The sequence below is a fragment of the Phragmites australis genome, chromosome 4 (assembly GCF_958298935.1).
Source record: "Phragmites australis chromosome 4, lpPhrAust1.1, whole genome shotgun sequence".
NCBI lineage: Eukaryota > Viridiplantae > Streptophyta > Magnoliopsida > Poales > Poaceae > Phragmites > Phragmites australis.
The window spans coordinates 46,399,327-46,422,867 of record NC_084924.1 but is presented as its reverse complement, the minus strand read 5'-3'; the positions used below and the strand labels follow the sequence as shown (position 1 = coordinate 46,422,867).

At 42.9% G+C, this 23,541-nt stretch overlaps 1 protein-coding gene, 1 long non-coding RNA gene and 1 pseudogene across 6 annotated transcripts; 1 reads left to right on the top strand and 2 right to left on the bottom strand.

The window, feature by feature from the left end:
* Positions 1-582: 582 nt before the first annotated feature.
* Positions 583-5,963, bottom strand: LOC133916863 (pentatricopeptide repeat-containing protein At5g01110-like; annotated as a pseudogene).
* A 2,036-nt stretch (positions 5,964-7,999) lies between these two features.
* Positions 8,000-23,419, top strand: LOC133916861 (protein CHROMATIN REMODELING 35-like). 5 transcript variants are annotated; one of them, XM_062360739.1, is made up of 9 exons: positions 8,021-8,098; positions 8,464-8,551; positions 18,171-18,619; positions 18,749-18,795; positions 19,043-19,135; positions 19,756-19,947; positions 20,526-20,696; positions 21,322-23,078; positions 23,185-23,419. In XM_062360739.1, the coding sequence occupies exons 2-9, from the start codon at positions 8,538-8,540 to the stop codon at positions 23,186-23,188; spliced, it is 2,727 nt and encodes a 908-aa protein (XP_062216723.1). In that variant the 5' UTR covers positions 8,021-8,098; positions 8,464-8,537; the 3' UTR covers positions 23,189-23,419. The 5 variants fall into 5 exon arrangements, with proteins under 5 accessions (XP_062216721.1, XP_062216723.1, XP_062216720.1 ...); XM_062360736.1 differs by having other exon boundaries at positions 18,171-18,795; positions 19,759-19,947; XM_062360735.1 differs by having other exon boundaries at positions 18,171-18,795.
* Positions 14,099-16,518, bottom strand: LOC133916860 (uncharacterized). The gene is made up of 2 exons (XR_009909545.1): positions 15,839-16,518; positions 14,099-14,334 (listed from the first exon to the last, which is right to left on the bottom strand). It is a non-coding gene; the product is annotated as an uncharacterized LOC133916860 (long non-coding RNA).
* Positions 23,420-23,541: the final 122 nt, after the last annotated feature.

The following is a 23,541-nucleotide window of genomic DNA, read 5'->3' as shown; positions in this document are numbered from 1 at the left end:
CCAAACTCACCCTCGCCAGGTTTGAAATCCATGAGGCCCGACCCAGCCCACTACCATCCTTAATCTCGTCATAGTTGCAAAGCGAAGCTGACCTGACCGCTGACCTAAGCAAAAGGATTCCAACTCAATGCCAAATCACTAATTCAACCCGTGTCAACTAAAAGCAACTTCGCTAACCGCGGATCACGCGGCATCACAGTCAACTGAGTCTGAAGACGGCTCGTTCGGAATCTGCAATGAAATCTCAGTCAACGAAATCAACTGAGTTTGACAACGGCTCATCCCGTCTACAGAACCTTGCAAGGCACGCATGGAGGTGACGGCGATAAAATCTTCCTCAGAAATTTGGTGCTACTGCTCTGGATTTGGTAAAGAAAAAATAACTTACGAGAAAAGCTTCTAAGTAGCACACAACAGTAAAAAAAAGATGATCTTATTTTACTTCAGAAATGTATTGTGGAAGACATCCTTCTGTGAACTTGGCCAAGACGGAGTCGACGACTCTAATGTATGCGACGGCCAACCTTGCAAATATTCCACATGGCAGGAATTGTTGAACGCGTCAAAAGCTTGAACCTCAAGGAAACAAACACGGAGACCATTGTAATTTTATATGTAATCGAAGCCTCTATGTACAACCTCCAGCTCCTACCTTCGCACCTCCTCACTCGATACAAAGTTCAGAAGATACCAGAATGTCAGCTATGTTGTTCCAAGGAAAACAAGTTCTGCCTTTGGTTCTCATTTTCATCCTGATCTTCGGTGCACATGCCACTACCATCATCCAGGATGCTTAGAGAGAAATCGTGGCCACAAGGGGAAAGCTCAGCATTCTTGACAAAGTTGAAGCCCAGTGCATCCGGCTGCACCAATGATCCCAATAATACTGGAGGAGAATTCCGACTTCCATTAGAGTTTTGAGACATGTAAAGTTATGAAAAACAGTTCCTTTATTCTTTCGATTCAATGTTCTTTTGCTATTCTGGAGCTCTGACTGAAGGGGTCATGTTTAGCTCTCCAGTCAATTTTCTTTCTTGTGCAGCAGTTTTGCTTAGCCTGCATGTAAAGTGAGTGTAAGTTTGTACATATAACATTCTGTAGACATTCTGTTCATTGTTGTTAATATGACAGATGAAATATAATGACATCATTGTTTCTGCATGGTTCGTTCTTTCCTTCTTACTATCCCTGGTTTCACATGGCATCCTCCAGGTTTTAAATTTTAAACATGTTTGTTTTTCTTATTCAATTGTAGCAGTACCTGATCAAAAAGGGGTGATTTTTAACTCATAACTTTTGGGATCATCCTAGCAGTGGAAATATTCACAAACAAAATTTAGTGATGCTGTTCTACTGAACAAAATTCCTGAGCAAGAGGGAGCCCCCTATGTTGCTGTTCACACTAAAAGAAACATCTTTAGATGAAGCTTCTCAAACAGAGCAATACTTCAAGGTGTAGGGTCAGTATCTAGCAGCTTATAGGTAACAAGGCAATGCAGCACAAGATTTGGAAAAAAAGGAACGACAACAACAAAGCCTTTCAGTCCCAAACAGGTTAGGGTAGGCTAGAGATGAAACCCTTAAGATCTTGCAAGTCTAGTCATGGCTCTGGCACTTGAATAGCTAACTTCCACGCACCCCTGTCCATGGCTAGTTCTTTGGTGATATTCCAGTCTTTCAGATCCCTCTTTACAGACTCCTCCCATGTCAAGTTCGGTCTACCTCGAACTCTCTTGACATGATCCGCACGCTTCATTCTTCCGCTATGTACAAGCGCTACTGAGGGTCTGCGTTGTATATGCCCAAACCATTTCAAACGATGTTGGACAAGCTTCTCTTCAATTGGTGCTACACCAACTCTATCACGTATGTCATCATTCCGAACCCGATCCTTTCTTGTGTGGCCACACATCCATCTCAGCATGCGCATCTCTGCTACACTCAACTGTTGGACATGTCGCCTTTTAGTTGGCCAACATTCTGCGCCATACAACATCGCAGGTCTAATTGCCGTCCTATAGAACCTGCCTTTTAGCTTTTATGGTACTCTCTTGTCGCAGAGCACGTCGGAAGCTTGGCGCCACTTCATCCATCCGGCTTTGATTCGATGGCTCACATCTTCATCGATTTCACCATCCTTCTGCAGCATCGACCCCAAATATCGAAAGGTATCCTTCTGAGGTATCACCTGCCCGTCAAGGCAAACCTCATCCTCCTCGTGCCTAGTAGTACTAAAATCGCACCTCATGTACTCAGTTTTAGTTCTACTAAGCCTAAAACCCTTCGACTCCAAGGTCTGTCTCCACAGCTCCAACTTTCCATTTACCCCCGTCCGACTATCGTCGACTAGCACCACATCGTCTGCAAAGAGCATACACCATGGGATATCACCTTGTATATCACTTGTGACCTCATCCATCACCAAAGCAAAAAGATAAGGGCTCAAAGCTGACCCTTGGTGCAGTCCTATTCTAATTGAAAAACCATTGGTGTCACCATCGCTTGTCCGAACACTTGTCACAACATTATCGTACATATCCTTGATAAGGGTAATATACTTTGTTGGGACTTTGTGTTTCTCCAAGGCCCACCACATAACATTCCGCGGTATCTTATCGTAGGCCTTCTCTAAGTCAATGAACACCATATGCAAGTCCTTCTTTTGCTCCCTGTATCTCTCCATAAGTTGTCGTACCAAGAAGATAGCTTCTATGGTCGACCTCCCAGGCATGAAACCAAACTGATTTTTTATCACGCTTGTCATTCTTCGTAAACGGTGTTCAATGACTCTCTCCCATAGCTTCATCGTATGGAAAAAAAGGAAATTACAAAAAAAAAAATGTTTCTTTGACCCTATTGATCCTGTATTTTCCTATACAAAGAGCTCAATTTGAGAAGATAGGATTCAGTGAAAACAAATAGCTTCGTAACCAGGTAACAAGTTTCTTATTTCTTAAAATCTTACCGCATCGTGGAATCTGTAGACCATTGTTCTAGCTCAGGCATTACAATACTCTGTGCAGTCTCTCTCACATAGTAATGGAGTTTCAGTTATGCCCCTTTTCTGGACCTACCCCCGAACAGGAACAAACTAATCAAAGTGTAGATATGAGTTCAGCAACCATAACAACAGACTCTGTCCAAAATGCAATTAACTGATAACATATTGTTCAATAGATATACAAAAGCTCAGCTACATAGACTCCTTGTATGATGATTTTAGAAGTAGTTCTGATAACCAGATTGAAGCACTGAGATCTAGCTGAAAGGCAACTCAGTTTAGGTAGAATATGTGTGGAGGGAGCATATATCTGCTGGGTCAGAAGAGTACCTGAGAGGTTAAGGTCTTCTATACTTCTTCTGTGCCCAGAAAACAAAAGCAACGTTCCTGGATCTTGTGAAGAAAGCACCCCACAACACAAAGTTCACTTATGTGGAACTTTTTGTTTCCCCTGGCTTGTGAGAAAACTTCCACAGAATTTAACCAATTCCCTAAGAAAATTATAGGAGCCAGTATGACGGTACAAAGTTGCAAACCATGTGGATGGATAAACACCAAAAACTGCCAAAATAAAGAATATCAATTAAGCACCACTAATATCAGAACAGATACTTGTACAGAATAACAACCTTCTTGCTTGGTCCAGCAAAGGACAACATTGTTTCATATCGAATCATACTCAAATAAGCAAACCAGGCATCATTTTTCATGGCTGATTCCTCTATGACACGAGTAGAAGGGTAAAATGCAAAAACTAGATGATGTTTCCATGCTTCATGCTAAAATTTTCTCATACTCACCTTCAAGGCTTTGAATTCACAAATATCTGTTAGAGGTGAGAATTCCAAAGATCCCACCAAACGCACAATACCTGCATTTCTCTTCCTTAATGTCCAATATGGCAGAAATTATAACCCTCAGAATTTGTCATCGGGAGCAAACCCTCTTTGAAGCATCTCATCATGAAGCTGAAATGCCTCCTTCGAATTGCCTGCTGCAACATGACCATTTATCATAGACATGTATGTATATCTATCCGGTTCAATTGCTCTAGCACCCATTTTCTTGAAAATCCAACCAGCTTCTTGCATATTACCTTGTTCAGAAAACCCATTTATGAACATATTATACGTGACAACATCTGGTTGTATCATTTCCTTCTCCATGATGTTAAACACATTGAAAGCTTCGTGCATATTTTCTTCTTTAACATAACCATGGATCAGGGTGTTGAAGGTAATTAAATCCGGCAATATGTTATCTTGCCTCATCTTTTGCAGAAACTGCTGCCCCTTTTTTACATTACCTGATCGGCAATAACCCTTGATGATGGAATTATAGGTTATGATAGTTGGCAAAATGCCCTTCTTGACCATTTCATCCAAAAAACCGAACACGTCTTCTACTTGTCCCTTCTCACAGTGGCTGTCTATCAGGATGCTTTCTCGAGCATCCTGATAACATGATTGGGGAAGATTTCTCGAGCATGCATATCATCCCATAGCTCACTGGCTTTGCCCAGATCACCTTTTCTGCACATCCCATCTATCAAACTATTGTATGTCACAACATCTGGCCTCAATCGCTGGTGCAACAATGTGTCAAGCAACTGCAATGCTTTCTCTATCTTACCCTCCCTACAGTACCCATGAATCAAAGTTGTGAAAGTGCATAAATCTGGTGTAACTCCTCTCCCCTTCATCTCATTCAAAAGCTCCTCTGCATCAGACAACATGTGCTGCTTACAAAGCCCTTTCAACAGGGTATTATAACTTACCACATCTGGCAAACATCCACAACCAACCATCTCATCCCTAACTCTCAGAGCCTCCGATATTGACCCAGCCCTAAAAAACCCACCTATGACCATTGTGTAAATCACACCATCAGGCATCAACCCAAACCCCCTCATTTCTCTCAAGTATGCCGCAGCATAGTCCATCTTCCCCCTCCTTGTGAACAATCCAATCAAGCAACTAAAGCTGACAACATCTGGTGTAACACCACGCTGTCGCATCTCCTTGTAAAACTTCACCACCTCCTCAACATCCGCAGCTCTACAAAATCCCCCAATCAAAATATTAAAACTCCGAACATCGGCTGCAACACCGCACTGGTCCATTGCCCTGAACACCTCCCTCGCTTTATCCAACATTCTATTCTTACACAAACCCTTCAACACTGAATTGTACGTCACGATTCCAGGCTTTAACCCCTTATTAGCCATTGAATCGACCAATGACATTGCTGCATCCACATCCCCCGCTCGGAATCTGGCATCAACCATCACATTCTGCGTAACCACATCCGGAAACACACATCTCTTCTCCATCTCGGAGATGACAGTGTCAACCTTATCGAACTCTAGGGTTTTACAGTAGTTGTGGACCATGATGTTAAGCGTGTAGGTGTTTACCTCTGACTCTGAGTTGGAGGAGAGGAGTAGGCTATAGGCTTCCGCGGCGAGGTGAGGCCATTCGGCCCGGGAGAGGGCAGCGAGGAGGGCGTTGAAGGCGGAGGCGGGGACGGGAACGCGGTGATCGAGGAGGAGGCGGAAGGTCTCGAACGCCTCCCGGGGCTTGCGGGACTGGGTGTATGTGCGGATGAGGAGGTCGAACACCTGCGGCTGCGGGTTGTGGGAGGAGGCGAGAGAGAGGAGACGATATCACGGCGGGACGCGCCACGGCGGCGCGACATGCGGAGGAGGAGGAGGAGGAGGAACTGGCACTCGGAGGCGCGGCCGGCGGCAGCGGCGGCAGCCAGGGCAACCGTTGAAGGTCTCGCTCCGATTCTGCCGAGGTCGACGGCAAGAGTTGCGGCCGAGCATTTGGTGGTTGCGGTCGCCGAGGTAAGGCGGAAGAGGCGACGAGCAATCGCCATCACCGACGGCGAGCGGTGGTGAATTGGAGGATGGACTGATGGAGTGGCTCTTCGAGACGGAATAGGAAGCAAACCCAAGACCGCTTTCAATACAGGGTTACGTAAAAATACGTGTTGGCTACTCAAAGCGTTCATTATACGTGAATACAAGAAGAATACGCATTTGGAACAGTAATTGATTGGCTGGTCCACGTGGACGCGGCTTCGACTCTCCTGCCCGGAATCCGATCCCGAGCCGGAGTGCCGGACGATCCCACCAGCTCCGTCGCCGAGCAAGCCCACAAACCTTGCCGAATCCGACTCGGGCTGCGGTTAACCAGCAGCGTCTTGAAGTACCCATGTCCCAGCACAGACTGGTACGCTGCGTCACACGCACGTCCTTGCCACGACAACAACGTACCGACGGGAACGCTTTCCTGCAGTGCTTGCGTACGTACTGAGGCATCATGACGACGTCGACGGTCTCTGGCTCTGCTCCCGGTGCCGGCGTGCCGGCGCCGATGAGCTCTGGTGCTCCTTGCGCTGCCACCCCGACCGCGAAACCATCTCCCGCGCCTCTGCCACGCGCGCCGCGGCTCGTGTACGCCGGGGTGCAGCGAAGCCCCAGCGGCGGGTGGACGGCCCACGTCTTCGACCCGGACCTGGGCGCGCTCCGCGCCATCGGCACGTTCCCGGACGAGCACGCGGCGGCGCTCGCGCACGACCGCGTGGCCATCGCGTACCACGGCGACGGCGCCCGCGTCAACTTCAAGCCGGCGTTCCACCGCATCGAACACCAGTTCCTGAGCCGGTGCAGGATGCGGAAGGGCGACATCGACGTCTGCGGCATGGTGGCGGACGGCACGTACGAGCCCCGGTACGCCACGTTCCTGAGGGCCGTGTACGGTCTCGAACGCTGGGGGGAGTTCATGGACGTGATTCTCGAGTTCTTCATCGACCGCGCGCCCGAGATCGGGGAGGAGGCCCTCGTGTCCGGCGGCGAGAATCTGGTGGCGAGGTTCGTCGATATGCACAGGAACAAAGCCCTGGACCCGGCGTGGCGCGGCTGGTACCATCGCAAGGTCGCCCAGTGCATGGAGAAGCGGCGGCAGCAGCAGCAGCAGCAGCAGCGCGCGGGTGGCTGTGCCACTGCCGGGCAACCGCAGTGCATGGAGCGGCAGGCCAGCAGCAGTAGCATGGTGCTGTCAAGAGAGTAGCATGGTACATGTGTATTCAGTTTAGTGCTATCTTGTTGCCGTTGCAGTGTGTGTCAGTCAATGTGTAGTGTAGCCTAGTTCTATGTAAACATCACGAGCGGCAACATCTAAGGGACCGAGGTCTGTTTGGACATTTGTTTCTACAAGAACATGTCAAGCAAGATCACCATCATTTTTTGCATACTGATTATTTTCTTTCTTTTCATCATGCACCTGCCTGTATGTCATGTTCGATGGCCCCAGCTGAACCAGCAGCAGCAGTAATTCGCAGCTTCACACACTAGGCATGGACCGGAAGGGCAATCGTTCGTTCATTTCAGGCTAGACAGGGTGTGTTGGTTGGCCAAATTTGTCTAGGTCTAATTCAATAGATACCTATAATTTTAAGAAAACATATGTTTAATTATTTGTATCTGTCGTTTCAGTTTAGTTTAATAGATATAAATATATATCTTCAGCCCGATCCGAGGGTGAACTCCACAACTGAAACTAACCGATACAGTCTCCTGTAGACGGATCTACTTGTTAGTGTTATAAAATTATCTTCATACAAACGATGAATTATATTCTTTAACTTTTATATACTTATTCAGCCTCAAATTTAATAATTAAATAAAAACTCAACTCAACATATACATATAAATATAAAAAAACAAACACTTTTATTTTAAACAAATATAACTATTCTCCACCCAACTATCATCTTTACGTAAGCCCGTCCGGCGAACCAAGCCCACCCAGAGCGACCAGGCCACACTTTCCCTGCTACACGGCTACCCAACTTTTAGTCCCTCAATGACACGCGTGCCCCACCTAGTGGTCTCGTTCGGCTAGTTGCGGTGTGGCATGTTGTCCTTGGTAGAAAAAAGTTTGAGTAGAGTGAGTCCACCAGCATTTCTACCTGAGGGAGCAGACAGCAGAGTGCCTCTTGCAGTCTCGGAATCATTCACAAGCGAACGAGATCATTAGAAGCCGATTGAATCTCCTCTCCCCCGGGAACGGTTCTCACGAGACTCTCCAGGTTCCTCTTCTCCTCCCAAATGCTCTACTATTTTGCCCTCTTCCATTGCATTGCTTTTTGCGAGAACGTTCAGTTGATTTGGGGTTTTTTTTATCGGTGCCATTGTGGCTGGCTGAACTAATCTTTTCCCCGTGAAATCGCGACCTTGGGAATTACTGGAGGGTTTCTTATTTCTAGGATCAAACCGCACTGTTTTCTCGGGGTAGGTGTTGAGAAAACCCCCAATCAAGGTCGATCGTTTGTTGGACCTTTGCTGCCCCATTTAGGTTTCTTATTTCTGCATATACATTGGTCACCGCGGGTGCAGAATCTGCACATTTCGGTACAGTTTTAAGCTTTGTTCGCTCGCCTGCTTTCTTGTGCAGGTTCGGTGAGTACGAAACAAGCTGTGCAGAAATTGGTCTCTGGCGTGCATTTCGTTCTTTTCCATTAAAAGTTTATGGGCTTCAGATGGTTTGTATTTGCCTGAGCTTTTGATGGGCTCTTTTCTGAGGGGTACTCTTCCTGTTATGTTCAGTATAATTGTAGGATTTAGAACGATGATTAGAGGGTAAATAGGTGTCTTATAATTTTTTTAAAACATAAATGACTTATTATTTGTTCATCTAACACTTTAAAAAATGTATAAACAAAAATATAAACTTTAGAGAGACAAAACGAGAAAAAAAATTACAATATAACTCTATGGATGAAATATGAATCATATGTTCTATTTAAAGCTATTTTATATGTTTTTAGCACAAAAGTTTAAAACTTGAACGAAGAACAAAACAAAAAGATAGTCACCAAAAGAAGTAACTCTTCAAGTTAATAGTCTAAAGACAAGTGGATTTAAAACTCTCTCAAATATATATATATATATATATATATATATATATATATGAATGTTTATGCTTCTAACAACAAGAAGAACAACTTCTTAAGATTGAGAAATCACAGCTTAAAAAAAACGAAAATCAATAAGAAAATCATAATTAAAAAAAAAACTTGTAAACTTGTAAGGAAACTAAAAGAGAGAGACTAGAAAGAGGAGAATTCAAACATATGCATGAACATAAATTTTATTACTCAAATAGATCAGCTCTATTTAGACGGATTACAAAGATTTTCTCTCAAAAACTCTTACATATTACATAAGCTAAACACTCATCTTCCTCTCCTCTAAAATTCTAGCACTAGGATTTCAAATAGATGACACAAGAGGCTCAAGTGGCTGGTTCAAACTCTACTATACTCATACCCTTATATTTATAAGCATATAAGGCTTACCTCTAAGTTTTCTAGTTTATTACTAAAATATCTCTCTCTTGTATTACACTCCTACCTACCATCGAGGGTATTTTGGTCAATTTCTTGTTCCGTTCATCGAATGGTCGCATCGCTTTCATGACTTAGTTTCGCCTCGATCCAAGCTTCGTAATGGTACCACATACTCCTCCAATCCTCCTATGATTTTGAGGTCTAACTGTGAAATCCTCTGTACGTTTCTCAAAGCGTGACTTGTCACTTATCTACACCTTAAACAAGCGCTCTAATGTCAACATGTGTACTCCGTCTTACGATCCTAACCACCAACAAATTTCTCACGCTCCCGATCTCTCGGACCGCCTTGTCACTTGCACCGACATCCCTTTTGTTTGACTTTGTAAACATACCGTCTTCATCATCTGTTTCATATTTTGCTTGACCATCATATGTACAGTTAGGATCACCCTTGACTCTATCTAGCCTCCTTGAGAGAACCTCCCTTTTAAACACAGCTAGTGCAGGCTCGAGAGCAGCTAAAGTGGATGTAGAGGCTGCAGGACCCTCTGCTGGAGTAGAAGCAGGAGGCAGCTCTAGAACAGGTGTGGTCGAGGAAAGCAGTGGATCACCATCGTCATCACCGAGAGCTGAAAGATCACCATCTACAAAGATGCTCTCGCTCATTTCCTGATCTCTTGCACACTCAAAGGTAGAATCTAGAATAAGGGTTTGTTTCATCAAAAGTCACATTATAGGATTCCATGATTGCGTTAGTGTCAAAATTATAAAGCCTGTAATAATGATTATAAAGAGAATATCTCAAGAAAATATCATCGAAAAAATGCGACTCAAACTTGTCGAGATTGCCACGCTTTAGGATGAAGTATCGACAACAAAAAACTCTCAAATGTAAAACATTTGGCTTCCTCCTAAAGCGCAACTCATAAAAAATCAAATTCAAGATCGAGCACAAGAAAATCCAATTTGAGATATAGCACGCTGTGCTAATAGCCTCAGCACAAAACTTACTAGGAGACATATGCTCATCGAGCATCGTCCTAGCTATCTTCACCGAAGTCATGTTCTTTCTTTCAATTATGCCATTCTGCTGAAGACGCGTGGGGTAGAAAATTGATGTTTAATACCATGTTCAAGGCAGAAAGCATCAAAGAGATAGTTCTTGAACTCGATGTTATTATCACTGCGAATTGTTTTTAATGCACCTGAAAGTTCTTTAAATAATCTCAAAACTAAGCTCCGAAAGTGTGAGAACACTTTATCCTTGCTTACAAGAAAAAAGACTTAAGAGTAGTAAGAGTAATCATCAACAATAACAAGTACATATCACTTCTCACCCACGAACCTGAGAAGGACCAATAGTGTCCATATATAGAAATTTTCCCAGCCGCTTAGTAATCAACAGATTGACTGGTGGGTGAGGAGCGACAACCATCTTGTCATACCGACAAGGAGCAAAAATAAGTTTCTTTTCAAACTTGAGCTTAAGGAATCCTCGGATCAGCCTAGAGCATCCAAATGAGTAAGCAAATCAAAACTCATGTTCTCTAGTCTCCTATACTACATCCAAAGCTTAGAAAAAGATTGGGTAATTTAAATACCAAGAAGAATCAGAAGACTCAGAAAGATCGGCTCCAGAAACTCTCCCAACTCGAGAAATTTTACAAATCAAAGCGTCAGAAGAATCAAGAACTCGAGAAGTATTACGCTTGAAACGCACTTACAAATCCTGATCTAGCAACTGAGATGCAGAAAGCATGTTGTATTCCAGATGCTTAATCAAAGCCAATCTTTGAGAGTGAAACTCTCATTTACCTTTACAGTCCATTTGGCATTCACTTTATCTTTATGATCATCCCCGAATATGATGTACTCGTGATGCTTCTTTGGAGTGAGGCTGGAGAAACATAATGAATCTCCGGTCATATGGCACGAACAACCGGAATCGATGAGCTACTTGTTCTCCAGACCTTCGCCTGCCACCTACATATGAAAAGAATGGAAAGTAGATAGCTCAGTACTAGGGTTAGTTAAAAAGCTCTTGGGAATCCAGTACTATATCATCTGTCCTGAAGCAGAAACAGTAGGTGCATGCAACTCAACACCAACACGCTGGGGACAAGTACCACGATGAGAAAAATATGGTCCTCCAAAACGCTAGGACTCAAAACCTCTCCCACGTAGATCAAAACCATACGAGTCATGGTAAAATCCACGTCAGCCAACGCCTCTAGGAAAAGACTAAAAAGCGCTAGAGACTCGTGGGTAGGAGCAGGGAAAAGGTTCATGCACAACAACAGAGCGGCAGTACATGTCCTGGATACTTCACTCCTACAGCAAAAGTAAAATTCGACCAAGTGTCATTTCCTCTGACAGTAGGTGCAATGGTAAAGTCTCTCGGGAGCTTGACTCCTAGTCGCTTTGGGCTCTCTCACAGGTGTCCTCATCTTAGGCTGTGAAGCTCTCTTATATGTGGGTTTCTTCTTTATAGGTTAAGGTGTAAGCTTGTTCTTTTCTAATATGGATTATGAGGCATAGATCTTGGCTTTCTCCGACACTAGGGTAGTGGGTAAGGTGAAAACAGTCTTGCCAGAACTAGTGTAAGCAACTCTCTCAAAGTCCAAACCAAAAGCTAACACAATCTTATTAGCACACATCTTGGTCCAAATCTATTTTACCCTTTTCTTGTGAACACTTCTCCACGAGAGAAACGAGGTACTCATTCTCCGCCATGAGCTTTTTAATTTGCCCTCTAACCCAGCTGAGCTTGTCTTTAAGAATCATACAGGTGGGACACTTTGGCGCACATCTATAAAACTCTCGGTACTCTCAAATCTAGATTCTAGCTTCTTAAGATGCTTGTCTTTCAGTTCAACATCCTTTGCAAGCACCTAAGAGAGTATAGACTCCATCTTAATGAGCTTTTTCTCAGCATTTTCAAGCCGACTGTCGACTTAAGCATGCACATTATGAAGCTCGACTAGTTCAACCATGACAATCAAACAACTCTCACACTCCTCAACATCAAATTTAGACTTAAGCAATATAAGTTCAGTAAATACAGACTTATATTTAGGTCTAAAATATTTTAACTCACGTACAACTTTCTTAAGTAATCTATCATAACTAATAAGAGTATCATTTAAGGTATCGACTTTGATGTAAAGTTGGTCGTAGGAAGGCAATACCTTGAAAGGATCAAACTCAGGGCCACTGTCTTTGTCGTTGTCATTCGCTATGAAGCAGAGGCCGGTGAAGTCTTTGGTCTTTTTCTTTCTCTTCACTTGCGGTTCCTTCTCCTCCGAGCTCTGCTCCGAACTTGAAGAGGTGTCGATGTTGTTGAGAGCCGTCACGAACGCACTAGAAGCCGTTTTGACCGCCTTCTTGGCCCTCTTGTCGCAGTTCTTAAAGAATGGTTTCTTATTCTTCTTATGCTTGTCGGCGTCGTAATTGCAGTCCTCACTTTTCTTGAGCTTGGTATAATCCGCCTTGAAGTGAGTGGTATCACCACACTCAAAACAAGCACGGGAGCCCCCTCTCCTCCGGTATCTTTTGTTATTGTAAAAGCGGGTGAACTTATTTACAATGAGAGCAAGTTCCTCATCATCCAGTGCATCTATCTGCTTTTCTATGATAGAAACCAAAGAAGACAAAACAAAATCACTCGGTGAAGTCTGAGCACAAGAATAGTTAGATTCAATCTGATTGCCACCATTAGGTCCGAAAACTAACACCATGTTCTGAGACAGGAGGTTTCTGAGGCTTATTCGAGTCGCCTTAACTATCTCGGTGGACTTGAGCTTGCTGAAGAGTTCATCACAGGTTAACGTGTCGTAACTTGGTAACTCTTCAATACTCGAGATCTTCACTTTCCATATGCTACGATCGAGAGCATAGAAAAGTTCAATCGTCCTCTCATAATCAGAGTAGGGCAAAACACCAATGGATTTAAGGTTGTTCATAATTCCATCAAAATGAGTAAACATATCATCCAGAGATTCATCAGGCTTTTGAACAAATATTTGATATTCTTGGTTATATATGCTTTGGTGTCTGATCTTAACCTGATTAGTGCCTTCATAAAAGACACTTAAAGTAGTCTAGATCTCCCGGGTAGTACAAAATTGTTGGATCCTGTCAAACTCATTCTGACTCAGGCTTGTGAACAAAATATATTTGGTCTTATTGTTAGCCTCATACTAGTCAATATGAACCTGAGTCGTGTGAGCAATAGAGACTACATAGTTGAAATCAACTATTTCTCATAATGCACTTCCTTGGTTTAGAAGATAAACCTACATGCGCACATTCCAGTACAAAAAATCTCGATCATCTAACAAAGGAATCTTCCCACTTCTCTTTATATTGACTACGGATCACAAAACCGATTAGGATCAACAAGTGATCAAACCGGCTCTGATACCAATTGTAAGACCGAGAACAACGACTGGAGTGGGGTAAATAGATGTCTTAAAAATTTCTTATGAAATAGATGGCCTACTCCTTATTCACTCGACGCTCTAAAAAATGCACAAACGGAAACATAAACTTTAGAAAGACAAAACGAGAAAAAAGTTTCAAGGCAACATAACTCTACGGATGAAATATGAACCATAGGCTTTATTCAAGTGTTTCGCGGATTCGAAACTTCTCGACTTCGAATTTGTATTTGAAACTGTATATGTAATATTGCGGGCGTGCCAGTATACAGAGTATACAAAAGACAGGAGAATGTAATAATCGAAAACATGTAACTTTATTCATTCATGTCGAAATCATAAAGTACAGTTTCTCATATACATTTTTACTCCACAACGCACACGCTATCTGACTATCTTCACGATCTGGCGATTGCTTTGTCTTGGTTCCTGGGGCTTCGTGAATCTCTCCGGTTAATTACGCCCGTCTTCGGGCTACCTCCGATTAAGTGCGCTGGCGGTCGTCATACCGAGGTCGTATCCGAGTCTGCAAGGCTGTAGTCACAGGCAACAAAGACCAAGCAAAGTAAGCATTAGCAATAAAATGCGGTAAAGTATGGGACAACAGTCTGGCATAAGCTTTTTTGGACTGTTTATGTATCCCGGATCATCATCGGCCACGTAGGCCTCAGAATTATGTTTATGTGCGAAGAGGTGAGCTAGGAGCGCGGCACGACGCGTAGCTTCGACCAAAAGCAGCAGCATGGCCACAACCAGGAGCTCCGACGCCGTGCTTGACTCACTAGCTCCTCTTTGGGCCTCGGACTTGTCCTCATCGGCCATCTCCGAAGGCAACAGATAACGAGCCACACAAGCAAAAGCCACAAAGGCGGGGTGATGACTTGTGGGCCACGCAGGCTCCAGCCACAAAGGCGCATATTCTGGTAAGCCACAAAGGCAATAACCACACAGGTAGGGTAACAATGTTAGCCGGCAACCGGAAGCCACAAAGGCAATGTAACAGTATTAATCTGACATAGAAAGGCAATGCAACAATGTTGACGAACACTAGAGCAGCACGACCAACAAAAGGAACAGCCACCACTAATCAATTATCACCAACAGAGATGAAACAAGCATCACTGAATAGCTAAACATCCGCATGAGTACATAACCATCAATAGGACCATGTTAACTCCAAAGACAGTGAGTCGCAACTACCATGAATAGCTCCTTTACCACAGGAACATATTAGAGACTATGGGGCTGGAAAGAGCAGCCCTCACTATTCTTTGATCAACCACAGCAGTAGGGGATTAACAACAACAAGTAACGGGTCATAGCACCGAACATCTTATAAAAGGACTAAGCATCTAGCAATAGCATAACTCAGTATCGGGGCAACCAAAAGAAACCCATCCTCTGAATTTTCTGCAACACATGATCATCGACATGCAGCAGCCATATCACCGCACATCCTATAAAAGGATTAGGTCTCTGGCAATAGCATAAATCAGTATTGGGGCAACCAAAAGAATGCCCACACTCTGAATTTTCTGCAACACACGATCACTGACAAGCAGTAGCCATATGAACGCAAGCCTCATGGCACGACGGCCAGACATCAGTGCATAGCATCACCATCATAGAGAAGGGTAGCACCAGGCCACCACCACTCGGCTTAGAACAGGAGGAGGAAAGGAGAGCCTCAGTTTTAGCATCCTCGGCGGTCTCCGAGCACGACGGCACGAAGGCCGAGCTATCACAGAACATCAGCATGAAGCATAGCGGCCGGGCCTCAGTTTTCATCACTGGCCAACGGGCACGCCGCATCAGCGAGCACAAAGGCGGCACGATGGCACGCATAGAGACGATCCTCACGGCGCGATGGCCGGGCACTACAGCACAGCAACCACACGCATGCGTATCGCACTGGACTGCCGTTCCCGATTTGCATGCAGGGATCGGACTCGGGCCAACAGCGACGCGGCACACGCACGGCACGATGGCCGGCCGTCACATAGCATCAGAGGGGAAGGAAATCACAGCTGGGCCTCACCTCGGGGCGCAGACATGGTGATGATGGCGACGGATCGGAGACGCGTCCTAGGGGGTGTGGATGCAGTAGAAGCGTCAGGGGATTCTGTCGATTTCTCCTTGCCGATGGCGAAGCTTGCTAGCAGGGAAGGGAAGGCACAGCTGCTCGGCAAACACACCTGGCGGCACGGTTTCGGCGCAGCAAAACTCCCCCCTCTCTCTCTCTCTCCCTCTCTCTCTCTCTCTCTCTTTCTCTTTCTCCCTCCCTCTAGCTCTCCGATCTGGCCCCCTCTATATAGGCAGTGACTCCCTCCAGATAAAGCTCCAAATCTGTTGGGATTTAAGGCCAGCTGGAATCAAATCGGTTGGGGATAGCTCGGGATTCCGGTTGGCTAAGATTTTGGGATTCCATTTTATCCGGATTTGAGAAGGTTTGGTGCTGCTCAGTTGGAGTTTGGTCGCAAGAGATAGAGGCGGCTGGGAGATGCTCTGCTTGGGAGATCGAGACGAAGAAGACGAGATGGCCGTCTGGGCTTGTGTGGCATGATGAAAAGGCACTGGGCCTGGTCAAGCTGGAGATGCAACTTGAGCTGAAAAAAAGGAGGCCACGTGAGCAGGCTTGATTGAGAAAGGAGAACGGAACTACAAGGGCCTAGCTGCTCCTCCTCTCTCTTGTTATTTGTTGTGACATATATGTGTATGTTTTGGTGTCAAAAATAGCATTCTACAACAAGATCATTTCTTGTGTCTTTGAGCACAAAAACTTGAAACTTAAACGAAGAACAAAACAAAAAGACATTCACCGAAAGAAGTAACTCTTCAAATTGATGGTCTATAGACAAGGTGATTCAAGATCCTCTCAAATACATATGTACATGAACGTTTGTACCTCTACCAATAAGAAGATCAACTTCCCAAGGTTGAAAAATAGCAGCACAAAAGCAAAAACAAAAATCAACAAGAAAATCACAATAGAAAAAGAAAATTTGCAAACTTGCAAGGAAACCAATAGAGAGACTAGAAGGAGGAGAATTCAAGCATATGCAAAAACATAAATTTTATTACTCAAAGAGATCAGCCCTATTTTGAGTGGATTACAAGAATTTCTCTCTACAAAACTCTTACCTATTACATAGGCTAAGCATTCATTTTTCTTTTCTCTAAAATCTTAGCGCTAGGCTCTCAAATGGGTGGCACAAGGGGCTCAAGGTTGGTTCAAACTCTCTTGTAGCTCTACTCCTTTATTTATAAGCCTAGAAAATTTGACTACTAAGTTTCCTAACTTGTTACAAAAATATTACTCTCTTGTAGTACACTACTACCTATCACCAAAGGTATTTTGGTCCATTTCTTGCTTCATCAATCGAACGGTTGCAGTGTCTTCACGACTTAGCTTCGCCTTGACGTAAGCTTCGCGATGGTGCTACATACTCCTCTAGTCCTTCCACGATTTTGAGGTTCAACCGTAAAAACTTCTGCACGTTTCTCAAAGCGTGACTCGCCACTTGCCTACACCTTAAGCAAGCGCTCTGATGTCGACACGTGTACTCCGTCTTGCGATCCTGACCACCGGCAAATCTCTCCCGCTCTCGATTCCTCGGACCACTTTGTCACTTGTATCGGCATCCATTTCGTTTAATTTTGTTAACATGTCATATTCATCCTCCATTTCATATTTTGCTTGACCTCTACATATATAATTAGAATCACCATTGACTCCGTCCAACCTTCTTGACCGTTCGGCACCAAACACCTGCTTAGTCCAGATCACCCGCCGTTGACCGTCAAGTTACATTCGTCACATGCACACCATAAGACAAGCAAACACATTTCTCCAGCTACAACTCCAGTTAATCCATAATCAAAATGTTCAAACCAAGCTTAAGCAATCCAAAACTCAACAAATCCAATCGACAACTTTATCGATCACTCATCACATATAAAACAAGACATATTTTAACTTGATTTCTCAACAATAATATATGAACTGCAAATTAAGAGAGGAAACAACCGTGCCTGGACTTGAACTTGGTGGTGCCCCAAATTAGAATAGCTGGATTAGAATGGAAGAAAGCAAATCATTGGTGCCTAAAATTTGTGATAAAATCTTCTATCCATTTCGTCAATTTGCACAAAAATGTTCCTTTTGCTCTCTATCTGTAACAATGATAATATTATTCATGGTGGAACGCCCTTACTTTTTCTTTCATTGTGACTTAAAAAGATGATCAGTTATTCATGAGGACTATACAAGTGTCCCTGACAAGTAGTCCAAATTTATTTCTGTTATATTGAGCTTACTTGCAATACGTGCCTCTTAAAGAAATTAACGGTCCTTTTCTGTTGCTCCGAAGGATGGATCTTGCAAGCAACAAAAGGCAGAAGCATGGCAATGAGCAAACTAATTCACCAGGCACCCAATTCCAGTCAAGCATCCTCAGTAATAATAGACGTGTCTGTCTTCAGTTTCTTGAGCAATACAATGAATTGAAGTATGGGAGTGTCACCAAAGGCCTCGAGGCAATCCATATCAAGCGGCGTGAACTTATTGGCATCTTAGAAAAGCTACAGCAAGTTCCTATCCGACTGCCCTATTCCAGTCCAGTCCTGAAATCATCAGATGCAACATTATATAACTTCGGGCAAAGTGGGAGCAATTACAGTTCAGCTAATATCATCGACTTGGATGCAGACGAAGACAATTTTGGAGATGATAACTATGCTAATGTGGGGAACACTGGGGCTGATGCAACATTTTTAGCAGTCGATTCTGACATCGAGGATGGGGTACAATCCTTTGGAGGTGAGAATTCACCTTCTAAGCAACATGAAAATTTTATCCAACAGCAGTTGCTGCCTGAGCAGCCTGTTGAACATCAAGAAATCATCATTCTGGATAATGTGAATAGCAGTACTGAACCACAAGTTTCAGTTAAGCGAGGAAAGGACATCATGGATCCTGACAATGTTTCTGATAAGGTGATCTCAGCTTGTCATGAGTATTTCTGTTTCTCGGTGCAATTAAGGTTTAAGAAATCTTGTGTGCATATTGTTTTTATTGGAAAGCTGAAGATGTAGATAATTTACAAGAGATAATTTTAATGAGCACCCATCATTTCCATGATCAGCCAAGTAACTTATATGTGCCTTGAAATTATCAAGTTTGTCTAAGCTTATGTTGTCTTAAACTTACTCATTACTTACTTGATGTCCGTTATGCTTCAAGCCCAACAAGATTGCTCTATTTGATAGTGACAGTACTTCGGTGCAGCAGTCATTGATCAAGCAAGGACATGGCCATATTAAAACTACTAATGAGGTGTGCTTTTTCCTCAAAAAGATGAGTTCATACTTGGCTGTTAACAGTAGATATGTTAATCAACATGGTTTATCATATATTAGAGAACTATTGAGTATTGACAAGTACTGAGCACTCATTTTTATGCCTAACCACTGAATCATCATTCAACCTAATTATTGTGACAATTTTTTAACCAATTAATGCATTTATCGGCAAGGTCATATTGTATTGCTTAAAACAACTGAATGCTGTCTCTTCTATAATCGTGTAGTATTTTTTTAGTCAGTAAATTCGTATATTCCTTATTTTTCCATATTGAAACAGAAATAATTATGGTTTACTCTCAGCATTTACTTCATATAATACGACTAATCAATTTAAAAAATGAACACTCAATTGACCTAGTTCACAGTCTATGCGATACATCATACTGATTCTTTTAATAGAAATTTTCAAGTTGATAAATACAATTATTTCCACCCAATAATGTGTTCTCTCTTGAATTTCAACAAAATGAACACTCAATTGATTCAGTTCACAGTCTATGAGATATAGTATACTAATTCTTGTAATAGAAATTTTTAGGTTGATAAATACTGTTATTTCCACCCAATAATGCTCAGTCTCTTGAATTTCAGCAGAGTCATCATAAGGAGAAAGGAAAGATTGAAAAAACCATAGAGAAAGATATTGATTCTTATGAAGTATCTAGTGAAGTTGTACAAACTGAACCACAAAGCAACGGTATTAATCACCATGACAAAGGCAGCCCGGTTGATGAGCTGGAAGATCTTTGGAGGGACATGTCAGTTGCATTGGCATGTTCAAAGGTACTTAGACCACTCATTTTATTGTGATTATATCAAGTTAGGACTCTATTTTTATGATGGCAGGCAAGCTCAGTTCCCAGCTCCCCTATTTTCTTCGGGAACTATTACATGATAATATGATACCCCGCTTGTAACGGTTTTCATGCCCAACATGAGGAATACGTTCTTACTGGATGAGTCCCTTTTCTAAAGATAATGATTACAGTATAGGCTTAGAACTCGGCAACATATCTCTCTCTCTATTTAGTGTGTTGAAATTTTTTGTTAGTTTATTCTGAATGTTGTTTTCCGCATATTAATTAGAGGTTAGTTATATGGCCTTTTTTGCATTTGCTCAAAGTCTAAAGTTGGACTTTGGAGCACACGACATCAGCCTAGTAGTCTTGCATATTTTGTGGTTATCTCTTATCCTTCCTTTTATCCTTTGACACACACATTTTGATGCTTTACCTTCAGAGTAGCATTGAATTATTTTTTAACACTATCCTTTACTTGTCTGCTTTGTTAATGGCTTGCCATTATTTTCTTTTTGCTGAGACTTGACACTTGAGGGTCACTAACTTCATTTACTTCTCTAGACCATTGGAAGTAATCAGAGTATTGTTCCATCAGAGAAAAACACTTGTGAGGAAATGGAGGATGCATGTAATCATGACTTCTTAATGAAAGATGATTTGGGCATTGTGTGCCGTGTTTGTGGTCTCATCGAGCAGCGCATTGAGAATACTTTTGAGTACTCATGGAAAAAGGTATGGATTTTCTTATCCAAATTACTAGAAGTTTTAAAACTACGAAAATTCCAAACTTAATAGTAGTAGACAGCTCCATCAGGCTTCACAATATCAAATACCTATATTATTCAATCATGGCTTCATGCCAATCAGATCGCTGCTAGTTACTATTGAATGCAATAATCAATAAATTCCTTCATAAGTAATCATGTTTATTATTGACCTATTTTTCATGAACCATCATTTTTACTCTATTGCTGAAGTTATTTGAACTGTATGGAGAAACCCTTCTGTACCATAATTACATGATTTTGTGGCATCACTTGGAACAGAACAAATGAAGCTGTTTATGTCCAATGACTCGATTCACACCAACAGTTTCTTGAAAATAGTTTCTCATAAAAAACATGTGACCGTTAACCTACTTTTACCGACTGCTGAGTACCATGCAGTTTTGCCTGTATGTGTTTATAAGCTGCCAACTTGATATGGTTTGGCAATTGGCATTTGTATCAACACTTCTGGGGGCTGATGATAAATTTGGCATGTTTTTAACCAACTTAGAGTTTAGCACAGAATAATTCCTCTTTTCTTTATTTTCTGAATTGGTGGATCCAAATTTCTCATCCTTCTCCTGTATCAGCGCAAGCAATCTTACAAAACATACCCCTCAGAACATAGAAACTCTAGTGATCCGGATGCAACTGGCAATCCTTCAGCAATGGTTCTCAAAGTTGTCCCTGATACTCTGTCAATCCACCCTCAACATTCACAACATATGAAACCTCACCAGATGGAAGGTTTCAATTTCTTGATCAAGAACTTGGCAGATGAGAACAATCCAGGAGGGTGTATTCTAGCACACGCGCCTGGTTCTGGGAAGACCTTTATGCTCATCAGTTTCGTCCACAGCTTCCTGAACCGGTACCCTGCTGGGAGGCCATTGATTGTGCTTCCAAGGGGTATTCTGGGAACATGGAAAAGCGAATTTCTCCGTTGGCAAGTTGAGAACATTCCTTTGTATGACTTCTACTCCTCCAAAGCTAATAACCGGTCTGAGCAGCTCAAAGTTTTGAAATTGTGGGAAGAATACAGAAGCATATTGCTGATCGGTTATCAGAAATTTGAACACATAGTTTCTGATGACTCTTCTGATAGTGAAGCCATAATGTGCAGAGAGAAGCTGCTGAAGGTCCCTAGCCTTGTAATTCTAGATGAAGGCCACACCTCGAGAAATGACCAAACAGAACTGCTCAGTGCACTTGAAACTATTCAAACTCCTCGAAAAGTGGTGCTCTCAGGAACCTTGTTTCAGAACCATGTAAGTGAGGTTTTCAACATTTTGAACCTTGTCCGACCCAAATTCTTGAAGATGCAGAAATCTCGTGCAATCATGAAGCGTATACTAACTAAGGTGGACATGCTAGGGAAGAGTGTACGAGCAAAAAACATCTCAGAAAAGGTCTTCTATGAATTGATTGAAGAGAACCTTCAGAAGGATTCGAAAACAATGAAAGTGATGATTATCCAGAATCTACGCGAGCTAACTAAGAATGTGCTCCACTATTACCAAGGTGAGATCTTGAAGGAGCTACCTGGACTTGTGGATTTCACAGTTTTGCTAAATATGAGTACCAAACAGGACAATATCATCAAGGGTTTGGTAGGAACAAATAAATTTGAAGCACATGCAAAATGCAATGCTGTTTCTCTTCATCCATGCTTAAAGGATGTCAAGAATGTTGATAAGAAAAATAGAAACATCAGCAAAAGGAAGATGGAATTAATCATACGTGGAATCGATATCAATGATGGGGTGAAGGCAAAGTTCATATACAATCTGTTGTCTCTTTCGGAAGCTGCGGGAGAGAAGGTACTCGTGTTCAGCCAGTATGTGCGCTCTCTTGATTTCTTGGAAACGCTGGTCACCAAAATGAAAGGATGGAAATCAGGAGTTAACACTTTCCAGATGAATGGTGGTTTAACTAATGATCAGCGAGAGCAAGCAGTCGAGAGATTCAACAACTCACCAGACGCTAAAGTCTTCTTCGGTTCCATCAAGGCGTGCGGGGAGGGGATCTCCCTCGTTGGAGCATCACGTGTTGTCATTTTGGATGTCCATGAGAATCCTGCTGTGATGCGCCAGGCGATCGGACGGGCATTCAGACCAGGGCAGTCTAAAATGGTGTACTGTTACCGCCTCGTCGCCGCTGGCTCACTGGAGGAGGAGCATCACAACACGGCCTTCAAGAAAGAGCGGGTGTCAAAGCTGTGGTTCGAGTGGAATGAGCTTAGCAGCAATGAGGATTTTGAGCTCGCCGAGGTGGATGTTTCTGGCACCGAGGACAGATTTCTGGAAAGCCCTGCACTGCGAGAAGATATCAAATCCCTATTGAAAAGGTACTTTTTAGTGGTTAATATGAATCTGAATAGACTCTTTGTTATCTATTAAGAGGTAGAACACATCGACGAATGATTATTACACCATCCTTCGTTTTGTTTGCAGGTGAATGCATGCGTTGCTGATAAGTGGCACGGTACAATTGACTAGTCCAGATTCAGGTGCTGAGAAAAGGAACTGAATCAAGTATTTGTGCCTCTTTGCAGTTTTTACCTGATCGAGTGCAGTATGTTATGAAGTAGTAAAAATATCTAGTAGTAGAACCATTAACTCTCTCAATGTAAATTGCTGCTGCTTTTGGGTGGTTGACCTCTTGTGTGTTCCCATGAAATGTGACGATAAATTTATGGTCATCCACTCTGTTCTGTGATAAATTTCTGGACAGTTGCATAACTAAAGATTCTGTGCTGCCATCTATTGTGAATGAGCATTCAGAAATCCATCCATGAACAGTTTCTAGTT

Excerpts from the sequence above, each read along its gene's own strand:
- LOC133916861 (XM_062360735.1), top strand. Across the intron at positions 19,136-19,755 it reads ATATTAAAACTACTAATGAG|CAGAGTCATCATAAGGAGAA; the intron begins GTGTGCTTTTTC and ends CTTGAATTTCAG. Across the intron at positions 20,697-21,321 it reads TTGAGTACTCATGGAAAAAG|CGCAAGCAATCTTACAAAAC; the intron begins GTATGGATTTTC and ends CTCCTGTATCAG.